Source organism: Cherax quadricarinatus, chromosome 87 (genome assembly GCF_038502225.1).
Source record: "Cherax quadricarinatus isolate ZL_2023a chromosome 87, ASM3850222v1, whole genome shotgun sequence".
NCBI classification, from domain to species: Eukaryota; Metazoa; Arthropoda; class Malacostraca; order Decapoda; family Parastacidae; genus Cherax; species Cherax quadricarinatus.
Genome location: NC_091378.1, coordinates 14497699 through 14525431, shown reverse-complemented (window position 1 = coordinate 14525431; position 27733 = coordinate 14497699). Strand labels below are relative to the sequence as shown.

Below are 27733 nucleotides of genomic sequence, written 5' to 3'. Positions count from 1 at the left end.
TGCTCTTTTTCAGGTATACTACATTCCCCAGGATGCCACCAACATCAGTCACCTAACATCCCTCAGGAGGCCACCAACAGCAGTCACCTAACATCCCTCAGGATGCCCCCAACAACAGTCACCTAACATCCCTCAGGATGACACCAACAACAGTCACCTAACATCCCTCATGATGCCCCCAACAACAGTCACCTAACATCCCTCAGGATGCCTCCAACAACAGTCACCTAACATCCCTTAGGATGGATTCCGATTCGACTCCCGGCATTCGATTCCATTCAATTCTGCAAGTGAACGGTGCAGCGAGAGGACGTCGGCGATTTCTCTCAGTGCACTAAGACCCAAAGATATTTTATGGGTTACCCTGAGTTCTTCAGGGGTGAGAGGAAACCTTGCTTGCTGTCACTTCGAGCCCCATCCCATCAAGAGGGTAAGGCTATGACTACCCCATCTTACTCCCCCTCAATACCCCAACCACTACACTCGCCTAACCACAAACACACTAACCATACCACCGGCGGGATTGAACCCACGGTCAGAGACTCTCTGACCGCGGGTTCAATCCCGCCGGTGGTATGGTTTGTTTGCAATCGTGTCATTACGATTTCGTGAGTCATGTTGACGGCAGTGAGGGGACTTGAGCTAGAGTTCGTCACGGCCACGCTAGCTGGAGATTCGTCTGTAAAAACTTGCATTTGTGGTCACAGTGGTGCCTATGCTAACCTTCCTATGGTGTAGAAATATACCTAGTTGGACGAATCTTATTGTGGCTAGCTGGTCTAGTGGCTAACGCGACGGTCTTGAGTTTTGAGACTCTCTGACCGCGGGTTCAATCCCGCCGGTGGTATGGTTTGTTTGCAATCGTGTCATTACGATTTCGTGAGTCACAAACACACTCTTAACACTGCTGTCCTTCTACCTTTCCTGCCTCCTTCTTTTTCGGGAACTTCGCCTCTGACAATTTAAAACAAGGCAAGGTGACCATCCAGTAGCCCGTGTGGTGTTTGAAACTCTGGTCGATCATTGCCTAGGACCCCCGTCCCCCCTCACTTCCTCGAGGGTAGCCTATGTTAGGGGCTGATCGTAAGTCAGCTGAAGTAAGAATGTAGGACACTTAGGAAGGTTCTTCTTTTTTTCCAGCATATTACCTGGAAAAACCTTACCCTAGCTGGGCATTATGCCCAATATAAGAGTCAGATATCGGGTCACTGATGGCCAGAAGTCTAAATAGGAAATTTTAAGCTGCATTTGTACTAATACCAAAGTTGCACTGGTACATATATTTCAGACCCACTCTGGTGCAGTACTGCGTCTCTCCTCGGAAGAGAAGCTACTCCAATTGTTAAAGAAAGATGTTCTCGAAAAACTCCTCAGTGAGGGTAACACCCCCATTTCCCCTGACAACTTCCAGGATCAGCGCTGTGTGATTGTTGCATCAACAGCTTTATGCGTGAAAATTCTGCTGAAGAACTCATGGAGGAGATAAACAGTGCAAACTCCGAGATCAATGTCCTTAAGGCGTATACGTTTGCAAAGAATTAGAACAACCAGCAGTCTCTGAAATTAATTCTCGAGACTCCAGAAGAAGCCAAACTCATCTGTGACAACGGTTTGAAATGCTATGGTACCAAATGCACACCGAACCAGGTATCTATGGAAAGGTTTGTGAACATCACTCAGTGATTCAAGTGTTATGGTTTCGGCCATAATAGAAACAAATGCACCAGTACAAAAGCAGTCTGCAGTATCTGCTCAGACTAACATGTTTACATAGAGTGCACCAACAGGAGCAAACCCAAGTGCGCCCTTTGTGGTGGGAAACATCAGCTGTCTCCCCCAGTTGCCCTGTTAGGAAATCCATAATCCAGAAAATTCTGGAAGACAAGAAACTGGCGAAGGCAAAGAAAACTACTCCACCAACACCACCCATGCAGTCCCAGGAATCCTTCCCAATCTACCGAGCTCTGACAGGGCACCAACTGCCTTCTCTACCAACAACAATGTCTGGATCTTTTCCACTGCCCAACTCCCTCAATCTAACCCTGGTATGCAACAATCCCTAAGTCCACTCTCCTACCCTATCTCCCAAGGGTCTATCCAAGAAGAGGTAATGATGTACTTGATGGCCCGTAACATGGCACGGGGCGATAACCAGCTTTGCTCTAAAATCAAGGAGCTGTTATTAGCAAATGGAGCCTCAGCTATAATCATCCCAGATACAGTGCTCTCTTTAATGAGTCCCTCCCTTCAACCCGGAGTGAAAGTACCCTGCCAACACCCACATCTATTCAAGCACCCCCAACAAGGAAGTAATGAACCCTGCACCAGTCACTGCACAATCAGCCGCCTTAGACGATGACCCCATTGACCAATCAAGTTCCAGTGCCTCTCTGAGTGATGCAGCTATTGGGCATCCAGCTCAACTCACCCTTGTACCCTTCCAGGAAGAGAACCCATTGTCTCCCATCACCGAGGTGGATGGAAATGATGACCCAGTACACTTTGGGAACGAGGAAACTGATGTATCTGTAGATTCAGATGATGATGGAAAGTGATTTCCTGAAGAAATAGAAGACTGGGTAACACCTGAACCATTCTATGTCCTCCAAGTATAATAATACCCACAATTTATCGAGACTTTACTTGAAACAATCAATGGCTTACAACTAACCTTGTATCATATACAGACATTCTACTCAGGACACCACCTCATGAACGGTTAAGCCAACCAACAACTCGAGGAAAGCAGCCAAATTCCATCGAGTGCCTTTCAACCACCATCTTCAACAAGCACCCTGAAACCTCCCTCTCAAGGAGAAAAAAAAATTATAACTGTGTGAAACTGATGGGTAGAGTGTTATACCCCATTCAATGAATCTGATTCCATTAAGGACACTACACTCACACACTTGTATTAAAATACCCCAGTTGCCCTCCAGTGCCCTCCCTTCTCGTACATTTCCATCCTCACTCATTCTTCTTCCTTTCCCATCTTACAAAAGCTCTGATAAATAAAACTCAAAGCCTTCAGGATGCCACCAGCAACAGTCACCTAACATCCTGGAACCTATTTATTACAAGACATCCAGGAGCAACAATTTCAAGGAGATTTTCCAGTGCTTAACAGTCTGTATGGAATTGAATCCAGGATGTAAAGTCAAAGTGTGAGAGAAAAATTCATTAGACAGGAGTGGAAGTATGAATGATTGATGGTGTTAGTTTGCTGGGCGATATGCTTGTTCTGTTAAGGTGCCTAAATTGTTTCCGATACTCCCTCACACCAGTTGACGTGTGTCCCTCCTACCAGTTGACGTGTGTCCCTCCCACCAGTTGACGTGTGTCCCTCCCACCAGTTGACGTGTGTCCCTCCCACCAGTTGACGTGTGTCCCTCCCACCAGTTGACGTGTGTCCCTCCCACCAGTTGACGTGTGTCCCTCCCACCAGTTGATGTGTGTCACTCCCACCAGTTGACGTGAGTTCCTCCCACCAGTTGACGTGTGTCCCTCCCACCAGTTGACGTGTGTCCCTCCCACCAGTTGACGTGAGCTTCTCCCACCAGTTGATGTGTGTCACTCCCACCAGTTGACGTGAGTTTCTCCCACCAGTTGACGTGTGTCCCTCCAATCAGTTGACGTGAGTTTCTCCCACCAGTTGACGTGAGCTTCTCCCACCAGTTGACGTGTGTCCCTCCCACCAGTTGACGTGTGTCCCTCCCACCAATTGATGTGTGTCCCTCCCACCAATTGATGTGTCCCTCGCACCAGTTGACGTGAGTTTCTCCCACCAATTGATGTGTGTCCCTCCCACCAGTTGATGTGTGTCCCTCCCACCAGTTGATGTGTGTCCCTCCCACCAGTTGATGTGTCCCTCCCACCAGTTGATGTGTATCCCTCCCACCAGTTGATGTGTGTTCCTCCCACCAGTTGACGTGTGTCCCTTCCACCATTTGATGTGTGTCCCTCCCACCAGTTGAAGTGTGTCCCTAACACCAGTTGATGTGTGTCCCTCCCACCAGTTGACGTGTGTCCCTCCCACCAGTTGACGTGTGTCCCTCGCACCAGTTGACGTGAGTTTCTCCCACCAGTTGATGTGTGTCCCTCCCACCAGTTAACGTGTGTCCCTCCCACCAGTTGACGTGTGTCCCTCCCACCAGTTGACGTGTGTCCCTCCCACCAGTTGATGTGTGTCGCTCCCACCAGTTGATGTGTGTCACTCTCACCAGTTGACGTGAGTTTCTCCCACCAGTTGATGTGTGTCCCTCCCACCAGTTGATGTGTGTTCCTCCTACCATTTGATGTGTGTCCCTCCCACCAGTTAATGTGTGTCCCTCCCACCAGTTAATGTGTGTCCCTCCCACCAGTTGACGTGTGTCCCTCTCACCATTTGATGTGTGTTCCTCCCACCAGTTGATGTGTGTCCATCCCTCCAGTTGATGTGTATCCCTCCCACCAGTTGATGTGTGTCCCTCCCACCAGTTGATGTGTGTTCCTCTCACCAGTTGACGTGTGTCCTTCCCACCAGTTGACGTGAGTTTCTCCCACCAGTTGACGTGTGTCCCTCCCACCAGTTGATGTGTGCCCCTCTCACCAGTTGATGTGTGCCCCTCTCACCAGTTGATGTGTGTTCCATAGTCAGGAACTATCTGAAGATCAAGCGACAGTGCAGAGACTTAAATACTGTCGGAAGGAGAGGTGCAGAGTAGTAGTAGTGAGAAAGAAGCCAATGAGAGGTCACGTCCCTCTCAGATCAAACACTGTCAGACACTGCAACACAATGGCATCTTGGTACAGAAAACACCTTGGACAACTTTTTCAAGTGAGAATTGTTTGATCTGAGAGGGACGTGACCTCTCAATGGCTACATTCTCACTACTACTACTCTGCACCTCTCCTTCCGACAGTATTTAACTCCGCACTGTCGCTTGATCTTCAGATAGTTCCTGACTATGGAACTGAACTTCTCCAGGCTGAGGGACTGACAACCTCAAATCTACGACTTCAAGGGTGTTGGACTGATTACATCGTCTTCACATCTCTACTGTTCCTGCCTACTGTCTGTATTCGACTGAAGAAGCCTACTGTGTAGGCGAAACGTTTCGGAATAAAGATGCTTAACTGTTGCCTATGTGTCTTACCTACCAACCTGTCGGTATTGTATACCATTTTGAGGTTCCAGAGTGTTGATGGTGTTGAGGATGCCACGTACGTCTAGATTTTTGGGTACAATGACCAAAATATCATCAACGTACCGCATCAATGTAACTGAACAAGGGATGTTCCAGGTCCTCCATATATAAATTGAAATCCAGACGGATCCTCAGTAACATCCCATGTACAGTTACATGGATGCGTTACGTTGATGATATTTTGGTCATTGTGCCCAAAAATCTAGACGTACGTGGCATCCTCAACACCATCAACACTCTGGAACCTACTATTAAATTTACACTAGAGGAGGAGAAGGACAACCAATTACCTTTTCTCAACGTTCTCCTGCGCACTGGGGAAAACAGACTTCCTTTTTATAGTCTACTGGAAACTTACCTACAAGAACGATCTTCTACATTTCTTCTCTCACCATGACACAAGAACTAGAAGAGGGGTAGTTACTGGCTTCTTTCTGAGAGCCTACAGAATTTCCAGTCCGCAGTTCCTCGAAGAAGAATGCACATGCATCACCAACTCTTTTAGTTCACGACACTTTTCCCTACACTTCATACGTGACTGCAGGAAACGTGCGACAAGTATCCTCAACAAGACCAACAACAATCAAGTTGAAGAAAAGCCTCCAAGTTACATCGTTTTACCGGTCAGCAATGTTGCCACTAATGTTTCAAAAATGTTTAAAAAAAAACTGGCTAAAATATCTACCAGCTCTTCAACTGCTATTAGGAACCTGATATAAAAACCCAAGCATGATTCTGGCACAAGTGCAGGAATTTACACTATACCATGTGGGGGGTGTGACAAAGTATATGTAGGGGAAACAGCCAGAACTCTGGACATTAGGATCGAAGAACACAAAAATGCTTGCAGAAATGATGACCGCAAAAACGCATGTGTTCAACATAGGGACGATGTTGGACACCTCGTAAAATTCAATGAAGCTAAACTAGTGATTAAAGAAGACGACTTGAGACGGAGAAAATGCATTGAAGCTGCACTAATCACTGTCAGTAACACTATAAAGCAAAAATCCGGTAGTTACAGTATCTCAAAATTGCTAATCAACAGGATATTACCCATTCTGGGAACTGCTGTTACAGGATGTCAGCAGGTCCCTCTCTAGCCATCCGTCTCACCTCCTTAGTTCCACTACTACTACTACTACTACCACCTCTACCCACGCGTCTCTTCACCTGACTCCTGCCACTCTATATACGTATTTTCTTAGTTTTTCTCTGTATTAGAACTGAAGAAGCCACTCGAGGCGAAACGTTTCCTTTAATAAATGTCCTGAACTGTACGTAAGTACCTTTTTTCCACATCTTGTCATTGTGTTAGTATACAAGCCTCCAGATGCAACTTCCCAGCTATTCCAGAAGCAGCTTGAGAAAACTGACCACTGTCTGGAAAATCTCCCAACTCCTGCCCCAAGCATCTTACTACTAGAAGATTTCAACCTGAGACACCTAAAATGGAGGAGTATAGTAAACAACGCTTTAGCAGGGATTACCCCGCAAGGCAGCTCAGATGAAAATTCACACACACACGAACTACTAATCTCTGCAACAAATTCACCTTAAACCAGCAAAGACTAGAAAATACGTTGGACCTCATCTTCACTAACAATGATGGTCTTATACGTAATATAACTGTATCAAAGACAATTCACCTAGATCACAACATAACAGAGGTACAGACACGTATGCACAGGGCTCTAGACCAGCAAAATGTGATCAGTCATGAAGGTCTCTTCACGAAATTCAGTTTCAATAACAAAAACATACAATGGGATCAAGTAAATTATGTCCTAAATGAAATAAGCTGAGAAGATATCCTAAACAACACGGACCAAAACATTTACCTTGACAAAATGAATTCTGTGGTTCTTGAGATCTACTCAAGACACATTCCATTAAGAAAAAGAAAAAGATGTAAACTAGAAAGAGAGACGTTCCCTATATAGACGAAGTCGATGAGTCACAGAGCTGTGATGAATGGTTTTAAACCGACAAGTTGAAGATTGAGACACTTATGCAACATATGGGAATCTTTATTCAGGAAACGTTTCGCCACACAGTGGCTTCATCAGTCCATCAATCTTGTAGAAGATTGATGGACTGAACCCATCGACTACAGGCTGAGGGACTGATTACCTCAAACTCCTCCTCTCCTTACGCCTTTCTACTTTGTATTGGACTGATGAAACCACTGTGTGGCGAAACGTTTCCTGAATAAAGATTCCCATATGTTGCATAAGTGTCTCCACAGTCACAGAGCTGCTGAGTGAGGTCAATGTATCTGAAATACAAAGGGAATCACTAGTCAATGAAATTTCAAACATCGAACTTAAGCTGAAGGAATCTTACAGGAGACAAGAATTACTGGAATAACTAAAAGCCATAAAAGAAACTGAAAACAAAAACAAAATACTTCTTCTCTTATGTCAAATCTAAGGGAAAAACAATATGCAGTATTGGGCCCCTGCTTAGGCAGGATGGGACATGCACAGATGATAGCCATGAAATGAGTGAGATACTAAAGGCCCAATATGACTCAGTGTTCAGCGACCCACTGCCCACTCTAAGGGTCCAAAATCCAAATGAATTCTTTATGAACGAAATCCAAAATTTGGTCATCTCAAAACTCTCGGAAATTATTATAACTCCACAAGATTCTGAAGAGGCAATTAATGACATGTCCATGCACTCTGCTCCAGACCCAGACTCGTGGAACTCCGTGTTCATCAAGAGCTGCAAGAAGTCCCTATCGCGTGTCTTCAGCATTTTATGGAGAGGGAGCATGGACACAGGGGTCAGCCCACACACACTAAAAACAACAGACATAGCCCCACTCCACAAAGGTGGCAGTCAAGCATTTACAAAGAACTACAGACCGATGGTACTAACATCCAAGATAGCCAACCATCTAGACACCCATCAGTTACACAACCCAGGGCAATACAGGTTTAGAGCAGGTCGCTCCTGTCTGTCCCAGCCACTAGATCACTATGACAATGTCCTGGATGTTGTAGAGGATAAACAAAATACAGATGTAGTATACACAGACTCTGCAATAGCTTTCGACAAGTGTGACCATGGTGTAATAGCACACAAAATGCGGGATAAAGGAATAACGGGAAAAGTCGGTAGATGGATCTACAACTTCCTGACAAGTAGAACACGAAGAGTAATAGTAAACAGAGTAAAGTCCCAGACAGCCATAGTAAAAAGCTCTGCTCCACAAGGCAAAGTACTCGCTACCATTTTATTCCTCATCCTCATTTCTGACAGAGATGTAAGCCATACCTCCGTGTCTTCCTTTGTGGATAACACCCTGATCACCATGGCAGTGACCTCCATCGAAGACACTGTGAGACTCAAAGCGGACGTCAACCAAATCTTCGAATGAGCCACTCAAAACAACATGAAGTTCAACGACGAGAAATTTCTACTACTCAGATATGGAAAACTTAAAGTAATTAAAAATGTCAGGGTATGCGACAAATTCTAACCATACAATGGAGCGGAAGAGTAATGTGAAGGACCTGGGAGTGATAATGTCAAAGGATCTCGCCTTCAAAGACTACAACAATGTATCTACCTCATCCGCAAGGAAAATGATAGGATGGATAATGAGATCCTTCAAAACTAGGGACGCCAATCCCATGATGATTCTCTTCAAATGCTTGTGCTCTCTAGGCTGGAATACTGCTGTACACTAACGGCTACCTTCAAGGCTGGCGACATTGCAGACCTGGAAAGTGTACAAAGAACTTTCACGTCACACATAAGTGCGATAAAGCACATAAACTACTGGGAACCGTTGAAGGTCCTTGATCTGTATTCACTGGAACGCAGGCGAGAGAGATACATGATAATATACACTTGGAAGGTCCTGGAGGGATTGGTACCAAACTTGCACACGAAAACCACTCCCTATGAAAGCAAAAAATCTCGGCAGAAGATGCAACATTCCCCCGATGAAAAGCAGAGGCGCCACGAGTACACGGAGAGACCACACAATAAGTGCCAATGGCCCAAGACTGTTCAATTGCCTCCCAGCATATATAAGGGGGATTACCAATAGACCACTGGCTGGACAGACACCTAAAGTTAGTACCTGACCAATTGAGCTGTGGTTCGTACGTCAGCTTGAGTGCGGCCAGCAGTAACAGCCTGCTTGGTCAGACCCTGATCCACCATGAGGCCTGATCTCAGACCGGGCCGCGGGGGCGTTTACCCCCGAAACCCTCTCAAGGAAAATTCCAGGTAAATCTTCAAAACTAGCGACACCAAGCCTATGATGAGTCTCTTCAAATCTCTTGTTCTCTCTAGGTTGGAATACTGCTGTGAGGTAACTGCCCCCTTCATGGCAAGTGAGACTGCTGACCTGGAGAGTGTTCAGAGAACTTTCACGGGACACACGGGTATAATAAAGCACCTAAATTAGAATGAACGGTTGAAGTCCCTTGATTTGTATTCCCTGGAATGCAGGAGAGAAAGATACATGATAATATAGACTAAGAAAATCCTAGAGATATAAATACCCAACTTGCACACGAAAATCATTCCCTAGGAAAGCATAAGACTCGGGAGGAGATGCAACATTCCCCTAATGAAAAGCATGGGCACCACAAGCACACAATGAGACAACACAATAAGTGTCAGGGGCCCAAGACTGTTCGACTGTCTCCCAGTATACATAAGGGGGATTATCAATAGTTCCCTGGGTGTCTTCAAGAAGACGCTGGTCAGGCACCTAAAGTCAATACCTGATCAGCCGGGCTGTGGTTCGTAAGTCGGTTTACGTGCGGCCAGTAGTAACAGCCTGGTTGATCAGACCCTGATCCACCAGGAGGCTTGATGTCAGACCGGGCCGCGGGGGCGTTGACCCCCGAAACCCTCTCCAGGTAGACTCCAGGTATCATTGATTTCTCTATTTTTCATTTCCATAAGGATGAATTGGCCTTATCCCTGAAGAACTAATAGAGCTGTTGAGCCTTCACACAAAGCTCTAACCTCTAATGAAGAACTAGTAGAGCTGTTGAGCCTTCACACAAAGCTCTAACCTCTAATGAAGAACTAATAGAGCTGTTGAGCCTTCACACAAAGCTCTAACCTCTAATGAAGAACTAATAGAGCTGTTGAGCCTTCACAAAAAGCTCTAACCTCTAATGAAGATCTAAGAGAGCTGTTGAGCCTTCACACAAAGCTCTAACCTCTAATGAAGAACTAATAGAGCTGTTGAACCTTCACACTAAAGCTCTAACCTCTAATGAAGAACTAACAGAGCTGTTGAACCTTCACACAAAGCTCTAACCTCTAATGAAGAACTAATAGAGCTGTTGAACCTTCACACAAAGCTCTAACCTCTAATGAAGAACTAATAGAGCTGTTGAGCCTTCACACAAAGCTCTAACCTCTAATGAAGAACTAATAGAGCTGTTGAGCCTTCACACAAAGCTCTAACCTCTAATGAAGAACTAATAGAGCTGTTGAACCTTCACACAAAGCTCTAACCTCTAATGAAGAACTAATAGAGCTGTTGAACCTTCACACAAAGCTCTAACCTCTAATGAAGAACTAATAGAGCTGTTGAACCTTCACACAAAGCTCTAACCTCTAATGAAGAACTAATAGAGCTGTTGAGCCTTCACACAAAGCTCTAACCTCTAATGAAGAACTAATAGAGCTGTTGAGCCTTCACACAAAGCTCTAACCTCTAATGAAGAACTAATAGAGCTGTTGAGCCTTCACACAAAGCTCTAACCTCTAATGAAGAACTAATAGAGCTGTTGAACCTTCACACAAAGCTCTAACCTCTAATGAAGAACTAATAGAGCTGTTGAGCCTTCACACAAAGCTCTAACCTCTAATGAAGAACTAATAGAGCTGTTGAGCCTTCACACAAAGCTCTAACCTCTAATGAAGAACTAATAGAGCTGTTGAGCCTTCACACAAAGCTCTAACCTCTAATGAAGAACTAATAGAGCTGTTGAACCTTCACACAAAGCTCTAACCTCTAATGAAGAACTAATAGAGCTGTTGAGCCTTCACACAAAGCTCTAACCTCTAATGAAGAACTAATAGAGCTGTTGAGCCTTCACACAAAGCTCTAACCTCTAATGAAGAACTAATAGAGCTGTTGAACCTTCACACAAAGCTCTAACCCCTAATGAAGAACTAATAGAGCTGTTGAACCTTCACACAAAGCTCTAACCTCTAATCTTCCCAAAACTGAAGTGTATAATAAAAGAAATTCAATGTAAATAATCCACCAGAAGAAAAAGTTATCAATAAACATAGATATATTTTCCGGATGTGAGAGATGATGGAGAACTTACGACTGTGAGAGGCTGAGAGTTCTGACTGAGATGAATCTCTGGAACTGAGGCTGACTGAGGCCAGCTACGCTGAGTCCTGTGTAAGCTCCTAGGACCTGTGTTGACCAGAAGGTGTGACGCACAAAGACACTTGGGTCCATACTGCATAAAGGACAGGCAAACAGCACTTGTGTAAGTCTCATGGTTCATCCTTTATATACAAATACATACATAACACATATAAATACATACATGACACATGCAAATACATACATGACACATGCAAATACATACATGACACATACAAATACATACATGACACATACAAATACATATATAACACATACAAATACATACATAACACATACAAATACAAAAATGACACATGCAAATACATACATGACACATGCAAATACATACATGACACATACAAATACATACATGACACATACAAATACATATATGACACATACAAATACATACATGACACATACAAATACATACATAACACATACAAATACATACATAACACATACAAATACATACATAACACATACAAATATATACATGACACATACAAATACATACATAACACATACAAATACATACATAACACATACAAATACATACATGATACATACAAATACATACATGACACATACAAATACATACATGACACATACAAATACATATATGACACATACAAATACATACATGACACATACAAATACATACATAACACATACAAATACATACATAACACATACAAATACATACATGACATATAAAAATACATACATGACACATACAAATACATACATGACACATACAAATACATACATGACACATACAAATACATACATGACACATACAAATACATACATGACACATACAAATACATACATGACACATACAAATACATACATGACACATACAAATACATACATGACACATACAAATACATACATGACACATACAAATACATACATGACACATGCAAATACATACATGACACATACAAATACATACATGACACATACAAATACATACACGACACATACAAATACATACATGACACATACGAATACATACATGACACATACAAATACATACATGACACATACAAATACATACATAACACATACAAATACATACATAACACATACAAATATATACATGACACATACAAATACATACATAACACATACAAATACATACATAACACTTACAAATACATACATGACATATAAAAATACATACATGACACATACAAATACATACATGACACATACAAATATATACATGACACATACAAATACATACCTAACACATACAAATACATACATGACACATACAAATACATACATGACACATACAAATACATACCTAACACATACAAATACATACATGACGTATACAAATACATATATGACACATACAAATACATACATAACACAAATAAATACATACATGACACATACAAATACATACATGACACAAATAAATACATACATAACACAAAAATACATACATGACACATACAAATACATACATGACACATACAAATACATACATGACACATACAAATACATACATGACACATACAAATACATACATGACACATACAAATACATAGGAGGCCTGGTCACAGACCGGGCCGCGGGGGCGTTGACCCCCGGAACTCTCTCCAGGTAAACATACATAACACGTACAAATATATACATAACACATACAAATACATAACACATACAAATACATAACACATACAAATACATACATAACACATACAAATTCATACATGACACATTCAAATACATACATAACACAAAAATACATACATGACACATAAAAATACATACATAACACATACAAATACATACATGGCATATACAAATACATACATTGCATATACAAATACATACATAACACATACAAATATATACATGGCTTATACAAATACATACATGACACATACAAATACATACATGACATATACAAATACATATATAACACATACAAATACATACATGACATATACAAATACATACATGACACATACAAATACATACATAACATATACAAATTCATACATACATAGCACATACAAATACATACGTAACACATACAAATACATACATGACACATACAAATACATACATGACACAAAAATACATACATGACACATACAAATACATACACGACACATACACATACATACATGACACAAATACATACATGACACATACAAATACATACATGACACATAAAAATACATATATGACATATACAAATACATACATGACACATACCAATACATACATGACACATACAAATACATACATGACACATACAAATACATACATGACACATACAAATACATACATGACACATACAAATACATACATGACACATACAAATACATACATGACACATACAAATACATACATGACACATACAAATACATACATGACACATACCAATACATACATGACACATACCAATACATACATGACACATACAAATACATACATGACACATACAAATACATACATAACACATACAAATACATACATGACACATTCAAATTTATACACGACACATACAAATACATATATGACACATACAAATACATACATAACACAGAAATACATACACGACACATAATAAATACATGACACATACAAATACATATACGACACATACAAATACATACATGACACATACAAATACATACATGACACATACCAATACATACATGACACATACAAATACATACATGACACATACAAATACATACATAACACATACAAATACATACATGACACATTCAAATTTATACACGACACATACAAATACATATACGACACATACAAATACATACATGACACATACAAATACATACACGACACATACAAATACATACATGGCACATACAAATACATACACGACACATACAAATACATACACGACATACAAATACATACATGACACATACAAATACATACATGACACATACAAATACATACATGACACATACAAATACATACATGACACATACAAATACATACACGACACATACAAATACATACACGACATACAAATACATACATGACACATACAAATACATACATGACACATACAAATACATACACGACATACAAATACATACACGACACATACAAATACATACACGACATACAAATACATACATGACACATACAAATACATACATGACACATACAAATACATACATGACACATACAAATACATACACGACACATACAAATGCATACAAGACATACAAATACATACATGACACATACAAATACATACACGACACATAACAATAAATACATGACACATACAAATACATACATGACACATACAAATACATACACGACACATACAAATACATACACGACACATACAAATACATACATGACACATACAAATACATACATGACACATACAAATACATACATGACACATACAAATACATACATGACACATACAAATACATACATGACACATACAAATACATACACGACACATACAAATACATACACGACATACAAATACATACATGACACATACAAATACATACATGACACATACAAATACATACACGACACATACAAATACATACATGACACATACAAATACATACATGACACATACTAATACATACATGACACATACTAATACATACATGACACATACAAATACATACATGACACATACAAATACATACATGACACATACAAATACATACATGACACATACAAATACATACATGACACATACAAATACATACATGACACATACAAATACATACATAACACATACAAATACATACATAACACATACAAATACATACATAACACATACAAATACATACATGACACATACAAATACATACATAACACATACAAATACATGACACATACAAATACATACATGACACATACAAATACATACATGACACATACAAATACATACATGACACATACTAATACATACATGACACATACAAATTCATACATGACACATACAAATACATACATAACACATACAAATACATACATGACACATACAAATACATACATAACACATACAAATACATACATGACACATACAAATACATACATGACACATACAAATACATACATAACACATACAAATACATACATGACACATACAAATACATACATGACACATACAAATACATACATGACACATACAAATACATACATGACACATACAAATACATACATGACACATACAAATACATACATGACACATACAAATACATACATGACACATACTAATACATACATGACACATACAAATACATACATGACACATACAAATACATACATAACACATACAAATACATACATGACACATACAAATACATACATGACACATACAAATACATACATGACACATACTAATACATACATGACACATACAAATACATACATGACACATACAAATACATACATAACACATACAAATACATACATGACACATACTAATACATACATAACACATACAAATACATACATGACACATACTAATACATACATAACACATACAAATACATACATGACACATACAAATACATACATGACACATACTAATACATACGTAACACATACTAATACATACATGACACATACAAATACATACATGACACATACTAATACATACATAACACATACTAATACATACATGACACATACAAATACATACATGACACATACTAATACATACATAACACATACTAATACATACATGACACATACAAATACATACATGACACATACAAATACATACATGACATATACTAATACATTTAGAAAATAAAACAGAAGAAATAGTCTCAGCCTGCGGTACAATATATTTAAATTTTTTCTTTCTGTATTTTTCAAGAAAGTTCCTTTGTACCACTGCCATATATTTATTACGCATTTGTTTTTTTGGATACATATACATACAAATAATGCAAAATACACAAGAATACTTACTTAAAGAACTCTAGTCGTCCTCCTTGATCGGCGATTGTCCAGACGTTGGCAAATCCTCCGAGCTGTTGGCAGCATATCACTGACACCACCAACACCCCAGCAAACATAAGTAGGGTTTGTACCACGTCTGCGTATACCACCGCTTTTACACCGCCCTGTTATTATTATCATTATTACTATCACATTTATCACAGTCGTTATTAGCATCACGATCATCATCGTGAGCCTAAATTGTCCCAATTGTACTCATCTAACTGTGGCTGCAGGGGTCGAGTTATATCAGCTGGCTCCGCCTCTTTACTGGTAGCTACTAAGTAACTCTCTCCCTGCTCCATAAGCTTTATCATACCTCTTCTTAATGCTATGAACAGATCCTGCCTCCACTACATCACTTTCTAGATAATTCCACTTTCTGACAACTCTATGACTGAAGAAGTACTTTCAAACATCCCTGTGACCCCCTTCCCCCATTGTTGCTGTTTCCCTTCTCTGGAACATTCTGTCTCTGTCCAACTTGTCGATTCCTCTCAGTACTTTACATGGCTTCATATCTAGAAGTATAAATAACAGAAGTCCTCAGGTTGTTCTTCAACTCTATATATCCTTGGTTAGGCCTCATTTAGACTATGCTGCTCAGTTCTGGTCACCGTATTACAGAATGGATATAAATGCTCTGGAAAAAGTACAGAGGAGGATGACAAAGATGATCCCATGTATCAGAAATCTTCCCTATGAGGATAGACTGAGGCCCTGAATCTGCACTCTCTCGAAAGTCGTAGAATTAGGGGGATGTGATCGAGGTGTATAAATGGAAAACAGGAATAAATAAAGGGGATGTAAATAGCGTGCTGAGAATTTCCAGCCAAGACAGGACTCGCAGCAATGGTTTCAAGTTGGAAAAATTCAGATTCAGGAAGGATATAGGAAAGCACTGGTTTCGTAATAGAGTTGTGGATGAGTGGAACAAACTCCCGAGTACAGTTATTGAGGCTAAAACGTTGTGTAGTTTTAAAAATAGGTTAGATAAATACATGTGGGTGTGGGTGGGTGTGAGTTGGACCTGATTAGCTTGTGCTGCTGGGTCTGGTGCCGTACTCCATCCTTGAGTGGAGGTGACCAGACTTTGTGGGTCTTGGGCTAATCCTGGGGGGACATGGACCTGCTCTGCATGGGTCAGTAGGCCTGTTGCAGTGTTCTTTCTTTCTTATGTTCTTATGTCGTTATCATATCCCCCTCTATCTCTCCCGTCTTCCGGTGTCGTCAGGTCGATTTCCCTTAACCTCTTCTAGTAGGACATGCCCCATTGTTCCGGGACTAGTCTCGTTGCAAACCTTTGCACTTTCTGTAATTTCTCACGAGTTTGGCCAGGTGTGGGTTCCAAAGCATTGCTCCAAACTCCAATATGGGCCTGACGTACACGGTGAACAGAATCCTGAACGATTCCTTTTTGAGATGTCAGAATGCTATTCTCAGATTTGCTAGTCGATCTCTTACTGCAGCAGTTATTTTCTTCATGTGCTCGGTATTATATTCACCCTAACAACCTTTTCCATGAATGAGATTTGTAGTCTTTAGCCCCCAACGTTGTATTCTATCTGCAGTCTTCTTTGTCTTTCCTCAATCATGACATTACACTTGGTTGGGTTGAACGCCAAGCGTCAGTTTCTGGACAAGGTCCGCTGCCTGTCCAGGTACCTTTGCAGTCCTGCCTGATCCTCCTTCGATTGAATTCACCGCATCAACTTCACATCGTCTGCAAACATTGACACATCTGAATCTATTCCATCCATCATGTCATTCATACATATATACCAGAAAGAGCACCAGTCCTAGGACTGACCCCTGTGGAACCCCGCCCATCACAGGCGTCCACTCTGACACCTCGTCACGTACCATGACTCGTTGATTCCTTCCTGTCAGGTATTCTCTGATCCATTTCAATGCCTTCCCTGTTATACCTGCCTGGTCCTCCAGCTTTTGCACTAATCTCTTGAGTAGAACTGCATCAAAAGGCTTCTTACAGTCCACGAAAACAATGTCTACCCACCTTCCCCTCTCTCTTGTCTGATTGTTGTCACATTGTCATAGAACTCCAGTAGGTTTGTGACACATGATTTCCCATCTTTGAATCCGTGCTAGTTGAATTGTCATTGATAAATTCATTCCTTTGTAGGTGCTCTAACACCCTTCTGATAATCTTCTCCACTACTTTGCATACTATACATGTCAGTGACATGTATAGTGTACATTTACTGTCTTCCACGCCTCAGGTAGTCGCCCTGTTTTGATAGATGTGTTGAAGATTGTTGTTAATGGTACACGGAGTGCTTCTGCTTCCTCCCACAGGACCCAGAGAAAGATGTCCGACCCCATCGCCTTTGAGGTATCTAGTTCACTTAGCAGCCTCTTCACCTCCTCCTCAGTTGTTTATATTGTGTCCAGCACTTGACAGTGTACTCCACCAATCCGTCTTTCTGGAGTCCTTTCTGTCTCCTCTGTGAATTCTTTTTTAAATCTCAAGTTGAGCTCCTAGTTTCCTGTGATTTCCCCTTCTTCCTTTCTCAGCCTGATTACCTGGTCCTTGACTGCTGTTTTCCTTCTGAAGTACCTGAACAACAGCTTCAAGTTAGACCCGGCTTTTGCTGCTGTGTAATTTTAGAACTTTCTCTAGGCCCCCCTCCTTACCTTAGCATATTCATTTCTGGCTCTTCGACTACTCTCCTTATTCTTCTGGGTCCTTTGCCTTCCATACTTTTTCCATTCTCTAGTACACTTGATTTTGGCCTCTTTACACATTTGAGTGAACATTTGGCTCGTCCTGGCTTTCTTATTATTTCTATTTCGTTTGGGTACTAGCTTCTCTTCTGCTTCCTTGCATATTTTCTCACATATTCCATCATCTCATTTGAGTATTTCCATGCCAGTTTTTTGTCCTACTGAACCTTGTGCAGGAAATTCCTCATGCCTGTGTAGTCCCCTCTCTTGCTGTCTGGCTTCATTCATCCTGCCCTTCCTGCTTCCAACTCCATTTGTAACTCTACTATGTATTCAAATCCCAGACCCATGTGATCACCAGCCCTGAGGGGACTTTTATATGTGATGTCCTCAATATCTGCATTACTCAACGTGAATACTAGGTCCAGTCTTGCTGGTTCGTTCTCTCCTCTTTCTCTGGTAGTGTTCCTAATCAGTTGATGCATGAGGTTTTCCAGTATCACCTCCATCGTCATAGCCCTCCACGTTCTGGGCCCCCATGTGGCTCCAGGTTCCCCCAGTCATTTTCTTTGTGATTGAAGTCACCCACAATCAGTAACTTTGCCCTGCCCATATGGGCCTTTCTGGCCATTTCTGCCAATGTGTCAACTATCGTTCTGTTACTCTAATCATATTTTTACCTTGGTCTCCTGCTATTCTGTGATGAGCTATTCATCACTACAATCACCACCTTGGGCCCTCCAGTCTGAAGTGTTGCTATTATGTAGTCTTTTGATTCTGCTTTGTGTCCTCTCTCCAGCTCCTCAAAATCCCATTCATTTTTGATGCAGTGTCACTCTTCCACTCCCTTCTGTTCCTTCTGTCTATCCTCAGGTTTTGATATCCAGTGGGAAGGATGGTGTCTGCTATCATTTCCATGAGCTTGGTTTCTGTGTCAGCTGCGATGTCTGTGATGTCTGTGCCCAGCATCACACCCTTTACATTCTTCGGCCATGCCTGGTGGCCTGATAGGGCCTCAATGTAATTCTTGTCTCTTTCCTTTCCTTTGGACCTCTTGTTTATTATTGGTGTAACTGCTCTGGATACTATGTCCCCTCTGGTCGTTAGTCCTGTGTCTCACTTTAGCATGCTTACTTTCTCTTCTAGGGTTTGTATCTTGGATTCTACAGCTTCAGCTCATGACGCTCACTTCTTCATATGTGCCTCCATCCTTCTCTCCACTTCTACAATAAGCTCACCTAGTTTGCTTTCCCACTCTTGTTCCATCCTTTTCAATACCATTTCTATCCATTCTTCCTTTCCAGACCCATCTTCCTCTGGTCCCCTGGGTCTTTCACTTCCCCTCTGGGCCTCATTCTTTATTATAATGAGCTAGGTTTGGTAGTGTGTGCATGTGTGTGTGTGTGTACGTATGTGTTGTTTATTTGTGTGTTGTTTGTGTGTGTGTGTGTGTGTGTGTGTGTGTGTGTGTGTGTGTGTGTGTGTGTGTGTGTGTGTGTGTGTGTGTGTGTGTGTGTGTACTCACCTTTTCGTGGTGGCAGGGGTGCAGACATAGCTCCTGGCCCCGCCTCTTCACTGATCGCTATTAGGTCCTCTCTCTCACTGCTCCATGAGCTTTATCATACCTTGCCTTAAAACTATGTATGGTTCCTGCCTCCATTACATCGCATGCCAGACTATTCCACTTCTGACAAATCTATGACCAAAGAAATACTTCTTAACATCTATTTGACTCATCCGAGTCTTCAACTTCTAATTGTGGCCCCTTATTTCTGTGTCCCATCTCTGGAACATACTGTCTCTGTCCATTTGTCAATCCCTCACAGTATTTTGTATGTCATTATCATGTCTTCCTTAACCCTCCTGTCAACCTGTGTCTTCAGGCCATTTTTCCTTAACCTTTCTTTGTAGGACAATCCCCTTAGCTCTGGAACTAGCCTTGTTGCAAACCTTTGCATTTTCTTGTGAGGGAAAAGTTCAATAGATAGGAGTAGCGAGGGAGTATATAGTAACAATAGTTTGATTGCCGGCTACTTGTTAAGGTAGGGTAAGTCTAGCTCCCGCTATTCTCCCCTTTTTCCCCCACCCCGAAAGTGATAGTTTGATTGCCGGCTGCTTGTTATGGTAGGGTCAGTCTAGCTCCCGCTATCCCTTCCCCTCCCTCTTCCCCCCTCCCCCGAAAGGTGACGTGTGGGGCTCCGGTCAAACAGTAAATCACTCGACTCACAGCTCCCAACACTACTGTAAGTACACGCCTGATCCTATTTTAGTGGACTTATTGGTTGAAAGCTTCACTTTTGACCAATAATTAACTTAGTCCTTTCAGTCTTGATCGGTTTAAATGTTTTAATAATCACCACATCTTTTAGGTATTGTACTTATCATGGAGAGTGATTTCTTAAGCAGTGGGTAATCTGTCTCTCTTTCCAGCTTGGAATGACAGAGTGGGTCACCTGCCAACCAATGAGAAGAATAGAAGGAGACGGACTAACGTCCTGAGACGTCCAATGTTTAATCAACTTACCTGTTATGTACGCCAATGCAGGACCTAACCCCTCATTATAGCAGTGGTAACGAACCTCTTTTCCTGTCATCTGAAGTAATTATTCATGGCTATACTCTGTGAAGAACGAGCCGGTGGTTGTCACCAACACCTGCGACCTCCCCCCCGCACATCAGCAACGGCTACGATTTCAACACCACGCAGTGTCACCAACACCAGACGCCCCAGTATCACTATATATCTTAGCGTTGAGTTCAAATGTCATTTTTTTTATATCATTTTTCATTTTTCTTTCAATTAGGATACCCATTCATGTTTTATTGTTTTACATTTTCCGTTTCTAAATAATGAAGTGTTTATCATTGTCTGTTATTATTTCTATTTCTATTCATTAATTTTGCTGAGGAGGAGCCAGCCTTGGAAATACTGACTGAAGTTGTTACAGGGCTGAGTAAGCCTTCACATTCTAAAATTTCTTGATGTGCTTAATCGGGTGTGGATTCCAAACTGGTGCTGCATACTCCAGTATGGGCCTGACGCACACGGTCTTGAACAATTCCTTACCGAGGTATCAAAATGCTATTCTCAGGCTCGTCAGGCGCCAATATGCTGCAGCAGTCATCTGGTTGATGTGCACTTCAGGAGATATGTTCGGTATTAAACTCACAACAAGACCCATTTCCTTAAGCGATATTTGCAGTCTTTGGCCACCTAGACTATACTCTGTCTGTGGTCTTCTTTGTCCTCCCCCTGTCTTCATGACTTTGCATCTGGCGGGGTTAAATTCGAAAATCCATTTGCTGGACCAAGCTTCCAGCTTCTCCAAGTCTTTTTGTAGTACTGCCTGGTCCTCATCTGATTTAATTCTCCTCATTACCTTCACATCATCTGCAAACAGGGACACTTCTGAGTCTATCCCTTCCATCATTCCATTCACATATACCAAAAATAGGACTGACCCCTGTGGAACCCCGCTCGTCACAGGCGCCCACTGCGATACCTCATCACGTACCATGACTCGTTGTTGCCTCCCTGTCAGGTATTCTCTGGTCCCCTCCCTGTTATACATGCCTGATCCTTTAGCTTATGCACTAATCTCTTGTGAGGAATTGCGTCGAAGGCCTTCTTGCAGAATAAGAAAATGGAATCTACCCACCCCTCTCCTTCGTGTCTTACGTCCATTACCTTGCCATAAAACTCCTTTAGTTTGAGATACAGGATTTGCCTTTCCTGAATTTGTGCTGGTTGTCGTTAATAAGCTTGTTCCGTTCAAGGTGCTCCACCACTCTCCTTCTGATAATCTTTTCCATGACTTTGCATATTATACACGTCAGTGACGCTGGTCTATATAGTTTAGTGCCTCGTTTCTTTCTCCTTTCTTAAAAATGAGGACTACATTTGCCGTCTTCCATACCTCAGGAAGTCGCCCAGTTTGAATGGATGTGTTGAAAATTGTGGCTAGTGTCACACACTGCATCTCTGCTCCCTCATTAAGTACCCATGGAGATATGTTTTCTGGATCCACCAACTTTGAGGTGTCAGGGTTACTTAGCAGCTTGTTCACCTTCTCCTCGGTTGTGTGTATTTCAACCAACACTTGTTGGTACATCCCTTGTTGGTGTCCCCCTCTGTTCTAACCTCCCAGAATCCTTTCTGTTTCCACTCTAAATACTTTCTTAAATCTCATTTGAGCTCCTCACACACTTCTTGTTCGTTTCTTATGTGTGTGTGTGTGTGTGTGCTCACCTAATTCACCTAATTACTCACCTAATTGTGGTTGCAGGGGTCGAGACTCAGCTCCTGGCCCCGCCTCTTCACTGATCGCTACTAGGTCCTCTCTATCTCTGCTTCCTGAGCTTTGTCATACCTCGTCTAAAAGCTATGTATCGTTCTTGCCTCCACTACATCACTTGCTGGCTATTCCACTTCCTCACGACTCTATGACTGAAGAAGCACTTCCTAACATCCCTGTGATTCGTCTGAGTCTTCAGCTTCCAATTGTGACCCCTTGTTTCTGTGTTCCCTCTCTGGAACATCCTGTCTCTGTCCACCTTCTTTATTACACGCATTATTTTGTATGTTGTTATCATGTCTTCCCAGACCCTCCTGTCCTCCAGTGTCGTCAGTCCGATTTCCCTCAAGCTTTCTTCGTAGGACATTTCCCTGAGCTCCGGAACTAGCCTTGTTGCAAACCTTTGAGTTTGTGTGTGTGTGTGTGTGTGTGTGTGTGTGTGTGTGTGTGTGTGTGTGTGTGTGTGTGTGTGTACTCACCTAGTTACTCACCTAGTTGAGGTTGCAGGGGTCGAGTCCAAGCTCCTGGCCCCGCCTCTTCACTGGTCACTACTAGTTCACTCGCCCTGAACCCTGAGCTTTATCATACCTCTGCTTAAAGCTATGTATGGATCCTGACTCCACTACATCGCTTCCCAAGCTGTTCCACCTCCTGACTACACTGTGGCTGAAGAAATACTTCCTAACATCCTTGTGATTTATTTGTGTCTTCAACTTCCAACTGTGTCGCCTTGTTGCTGTGTCTCATCTCTGGAACACCCTGTCTTTGTCCACCTTGTCAGTTCCTCTCAGGATTTTGTATGTCGTTATCATGTCCCCCCTATCTCTTCTGCCCTCCAGTGTCGTCAGGTTGATTTCCCTTAACCTCTCCTGGTAGGACATACCTCTTAGCTCTGGGACTAGTTTTGTTGAAAACCTTTACACTTTCTCTAGTTTCTTTACGTGCTTGGCTAGGTGTGGGTTGCAAACGGGTGCCGCATACTCAAATATGGACATAACGTAGACAGTGTACAGAGTCCTGAACGATTCCTTATTAAGATATCGGATTGCTGTTCTAAGGTTTGCTAGGTGCCCATATGCTGCAGCAGTTATTTGGTTGATGTGCACTTCAGGAGATGTGCCTGGTGTTATACTCACCCCAAGATCTTTTTCCTTGAGTGAGGTTTGTAGTCTCTGGCCCCATAGACTGTTCTCTGTCTGCGTTCTTCTTTGCCCTTCCCCAATCTTCATGACTCTGCACTTGGTGGGGCTGAACTCCAGGAGCCAATTGCTGGACCAGGTCTGCAGCCTGTCCAGATCCCATTGTAGTTCAACATGGTCTTCGATCGAGTGAATTCTTCTCATCAACTTCACGTCACCTGCAAACAGGAACACTTAGGAGTCTATTCCTTCCGTCATGTCGTTCACAAATACCAGAAATAGCACTGGTCCTAGGACTGACCCCTGTGGGACCCCGCTGGTCACAGGTGCCTACTCTGACCCCTCGCCACGTACCATGACTCGCTGTTGTTTTCCTGACAAGTATTCCCTGATCCATTGTAGTGCCTTCCCTGTTATTCCTGCTTGGTCCTCCAGTTTTTGCACTAATCTCTTGTGTGGAACTGTGTCAAATGCCTTCTTGCAGTCCAAGAAAATGCAATCCACCCACCCCTCTCTCTCTTGTCTTACTGCTGTCATCATGTCATAGAACTCCAGTAGGTTTGTGACACAAGATTTTCCATCCCTGAAACCATGTTGACTGCTGTTGATGAGATCATTCCTTTCTAGTTTTTCCACCGCTCTTCTCCTGATAATCTTCTCCATGATTTTGCATACTATACATGTCAGTGACTCTGGTCTGCTTCATATCTTGTCTCCTTTTATAAAGATTGTGACTACATTTGCTGTCTTCCATGCCTCAGGCAATCTCCCTGTTTCGATAGATGTATTGAATATTGTTGTCAGGGGTACACATAGTGCCTCTGCTCCCTCTCTCAAGACCCATGGAGAGATGTTATCCGGCCCCATTGCCTTTGAGGTATCTAGTTCACTCAGAAGCCTCTTCACTTCTTCCTCGGTTGTGTGTACTGTGTCCAGCACTTGGTGGTGTGCCACACGTCTCCGTCTTTCTGGAGCCCCTTCTGTCTCCTCTGTGAACACTTTTTTGAATCTCTTGTTGAGTTCCTCACATACTTCATGGCCATTTCTTGTTGTCTCTCCTCCTTCCTTAGCCTGATTACCTGGTCCTTGGCTGTTGTTTTCTTACAGATGTGGCGGTATAACAGCTTCGAGTCAGATTTGGCTTTCGCTGCTATATCGTTTTCATATTGTCATTGGGGCTCCCTTCTTATCTGTGCATATTCATTTCAGGCTCTATGACTGCTCTCCTTATTCTCCTGGATCTTTCGCCTTCTATATTTCTTCCATTCCCTAGCACACTTGGTTTTTGCCTCCCTGCACCTTTGAGTGAACCATGGGCTCATCCTGGCTTTTTCATTATTCGTGTTACCCTTGGGTACAAGCCTCTCCTCAGCCTTCTTGCACATTGTTACTATATATTTCATCATCTCATTAACTGTCTTCCCTGCCAGTTCTCTGTCCCACTGAACCCCGTTCAGTAAGTTCCGCATTCCCGTGTAGTCCCCTTTCTTGTAGTTTGGCTTCATTCACCCTGGCCTTCATGCTTCCCCCTCCACTTGTAGCTCTACTGTGTATTCGAAGCTTAAAACCTTATGATCGCTGGCCCCAAGGGGTCTTTCATATGTGATGTCCTCAATATCTGCACTACTCAAGGTGAATACTAGGTCCAGTCTTGCTGGTTCATCCTCTCCTCTCTCTCTTGTAGCGTCACTTATGTGTTGGTACATAAAGTTTTTCAGTACCACCTCCATCATCTTAGCCCTCCATGTATCTTGGCCCCCATGTGGCTCCAAGTTCTCCCAATCCATCTCCTTGTGGTTAAAGTCATCCATGATCAGGAGCTTTGCCCTGCATGCATTAGCTCTTCTGGCCACTGCAGCAAGTGTGTCAACCATCGGTCTATTGCTCTCGTCATACTCTTGCCTTGGCCTCCTGCTGTTCTGTGGTGGGTTATACATCACTGTAATTACTACCTTGGGACCTCCAGAGTGAAGCGTTCCCGCTATGTAATGGCTTGTTTCTCCACTGTCTCCTCTCTCCAGTTCATCAAAATTCCATTGGTTTTTGATCAGCAGTGCCACTCCTCCACCCCCACTGTTCCCTCTGTCTTACCTCAGGATCGGGTATCCCATTGGAAAGATGGCATCTGTTATCGTACATGTAAGCTTGGTTTCTGTGAGAGCTATGATGTCCGGTGATACCTCTTTGACTCTTTCATGCCACTCCCACTTATTTGCTATTTCATCAGCATTTGTGTACCATACCTTCAGTTTCCTCTCCAACACTGTGATTTGGGGGGCCCTGTGAGGGTGGGAGACCTGGTAGCGTACTGTGGGATTCTATAGCTGGGTCTTAGGTGGAAGTTGTGAGTATGGATTGTAGTTTGTATTGGGATGGTGTGATAGGTTGTGGGGTTCTGAGGATGATTCTGTGTGTGTGTGCCCTTGCTGCTCTGTCCTGCTCTGTTTGATCTCTGCTGACTCCGTCCATGTCTCCTTTCCTAGCTCCTTTTGCTTTTTTGTCCTCTCCCTCAGCTGCTGTCGTTCTGTTTGTGTTATGTCTCTGTCTAGGAACACCCTCTTGTACTCTCCCAATTACTTCAACCGTGGTTTCTCTTGGAGGATCCTGTTCCACACTGTTTCTGTCCTGAGAATCAGATTGATCGGTCGTTTTCTTCCCTTCAAGTACCCCCCTATTCTCCGAAAATTTACAATCTCATCCATGTCTTCTTTACCTATTTCAGTGATGTTCTCAATCTCCTTTCTTTCTGCCTGCCGTCTTTCAGTGTGTATCCTTTCCTCTCTCTCTCTCCTGAAGCCTATGGATAAATACTGATTTTGCCCTTTCCTCCTCCCATTGCCTCTCCCTCTGTGACTCTGGTTCCTGTCTGTACATGGTCATTTTCTCCCTTGTTTTATCCAATGGCTCTTGGTAGCATGGTTGTGCCTTTGCATTTGACCTATCACCCTCTCCATCTGCACCCAGCTGCTCTCCCCTTTCACTCCTTGGCCCTTGGTGTGTGTGTGTGTGTGTGTGTGTGTGTGTGTGTGTGTGTGTGTGTGTGTGGGTGTGTGTACTCGCCTAGTT

General features: G+C 42.3%; 1 protein-coding gene across 2 annotated transcripts in view; it reads right to left on the bottom strand.

The window, feature by feature from the left end:
- Nucleotides 1-27733, bottom strand: part of LOC138855264 (sodium-coupled monocarboxylate transporter 1-like) — a 130451-nt gene that overhangs the window by 56214 nt on the left and 46504 nt on the right. For both annotated transcript variants that reach the window (XM_070103760.1, XM_070103761.1), the window contains 2 exons: nucleotides 16519-16673; nucleotides 11510-11650 (listed from right to left, as the gene is read on the bottom strand). In XM_070103760.1, coding sequence (XP_069959861.1) covers nucleotides 11510-11650; nucleotides 16519-16673 — 296 coding nt within the window. The remainder of the gene's footprint in view (nucleotides 1-11509; nucleotides 11651-16518; nucleotides 16674-27733) is intronic.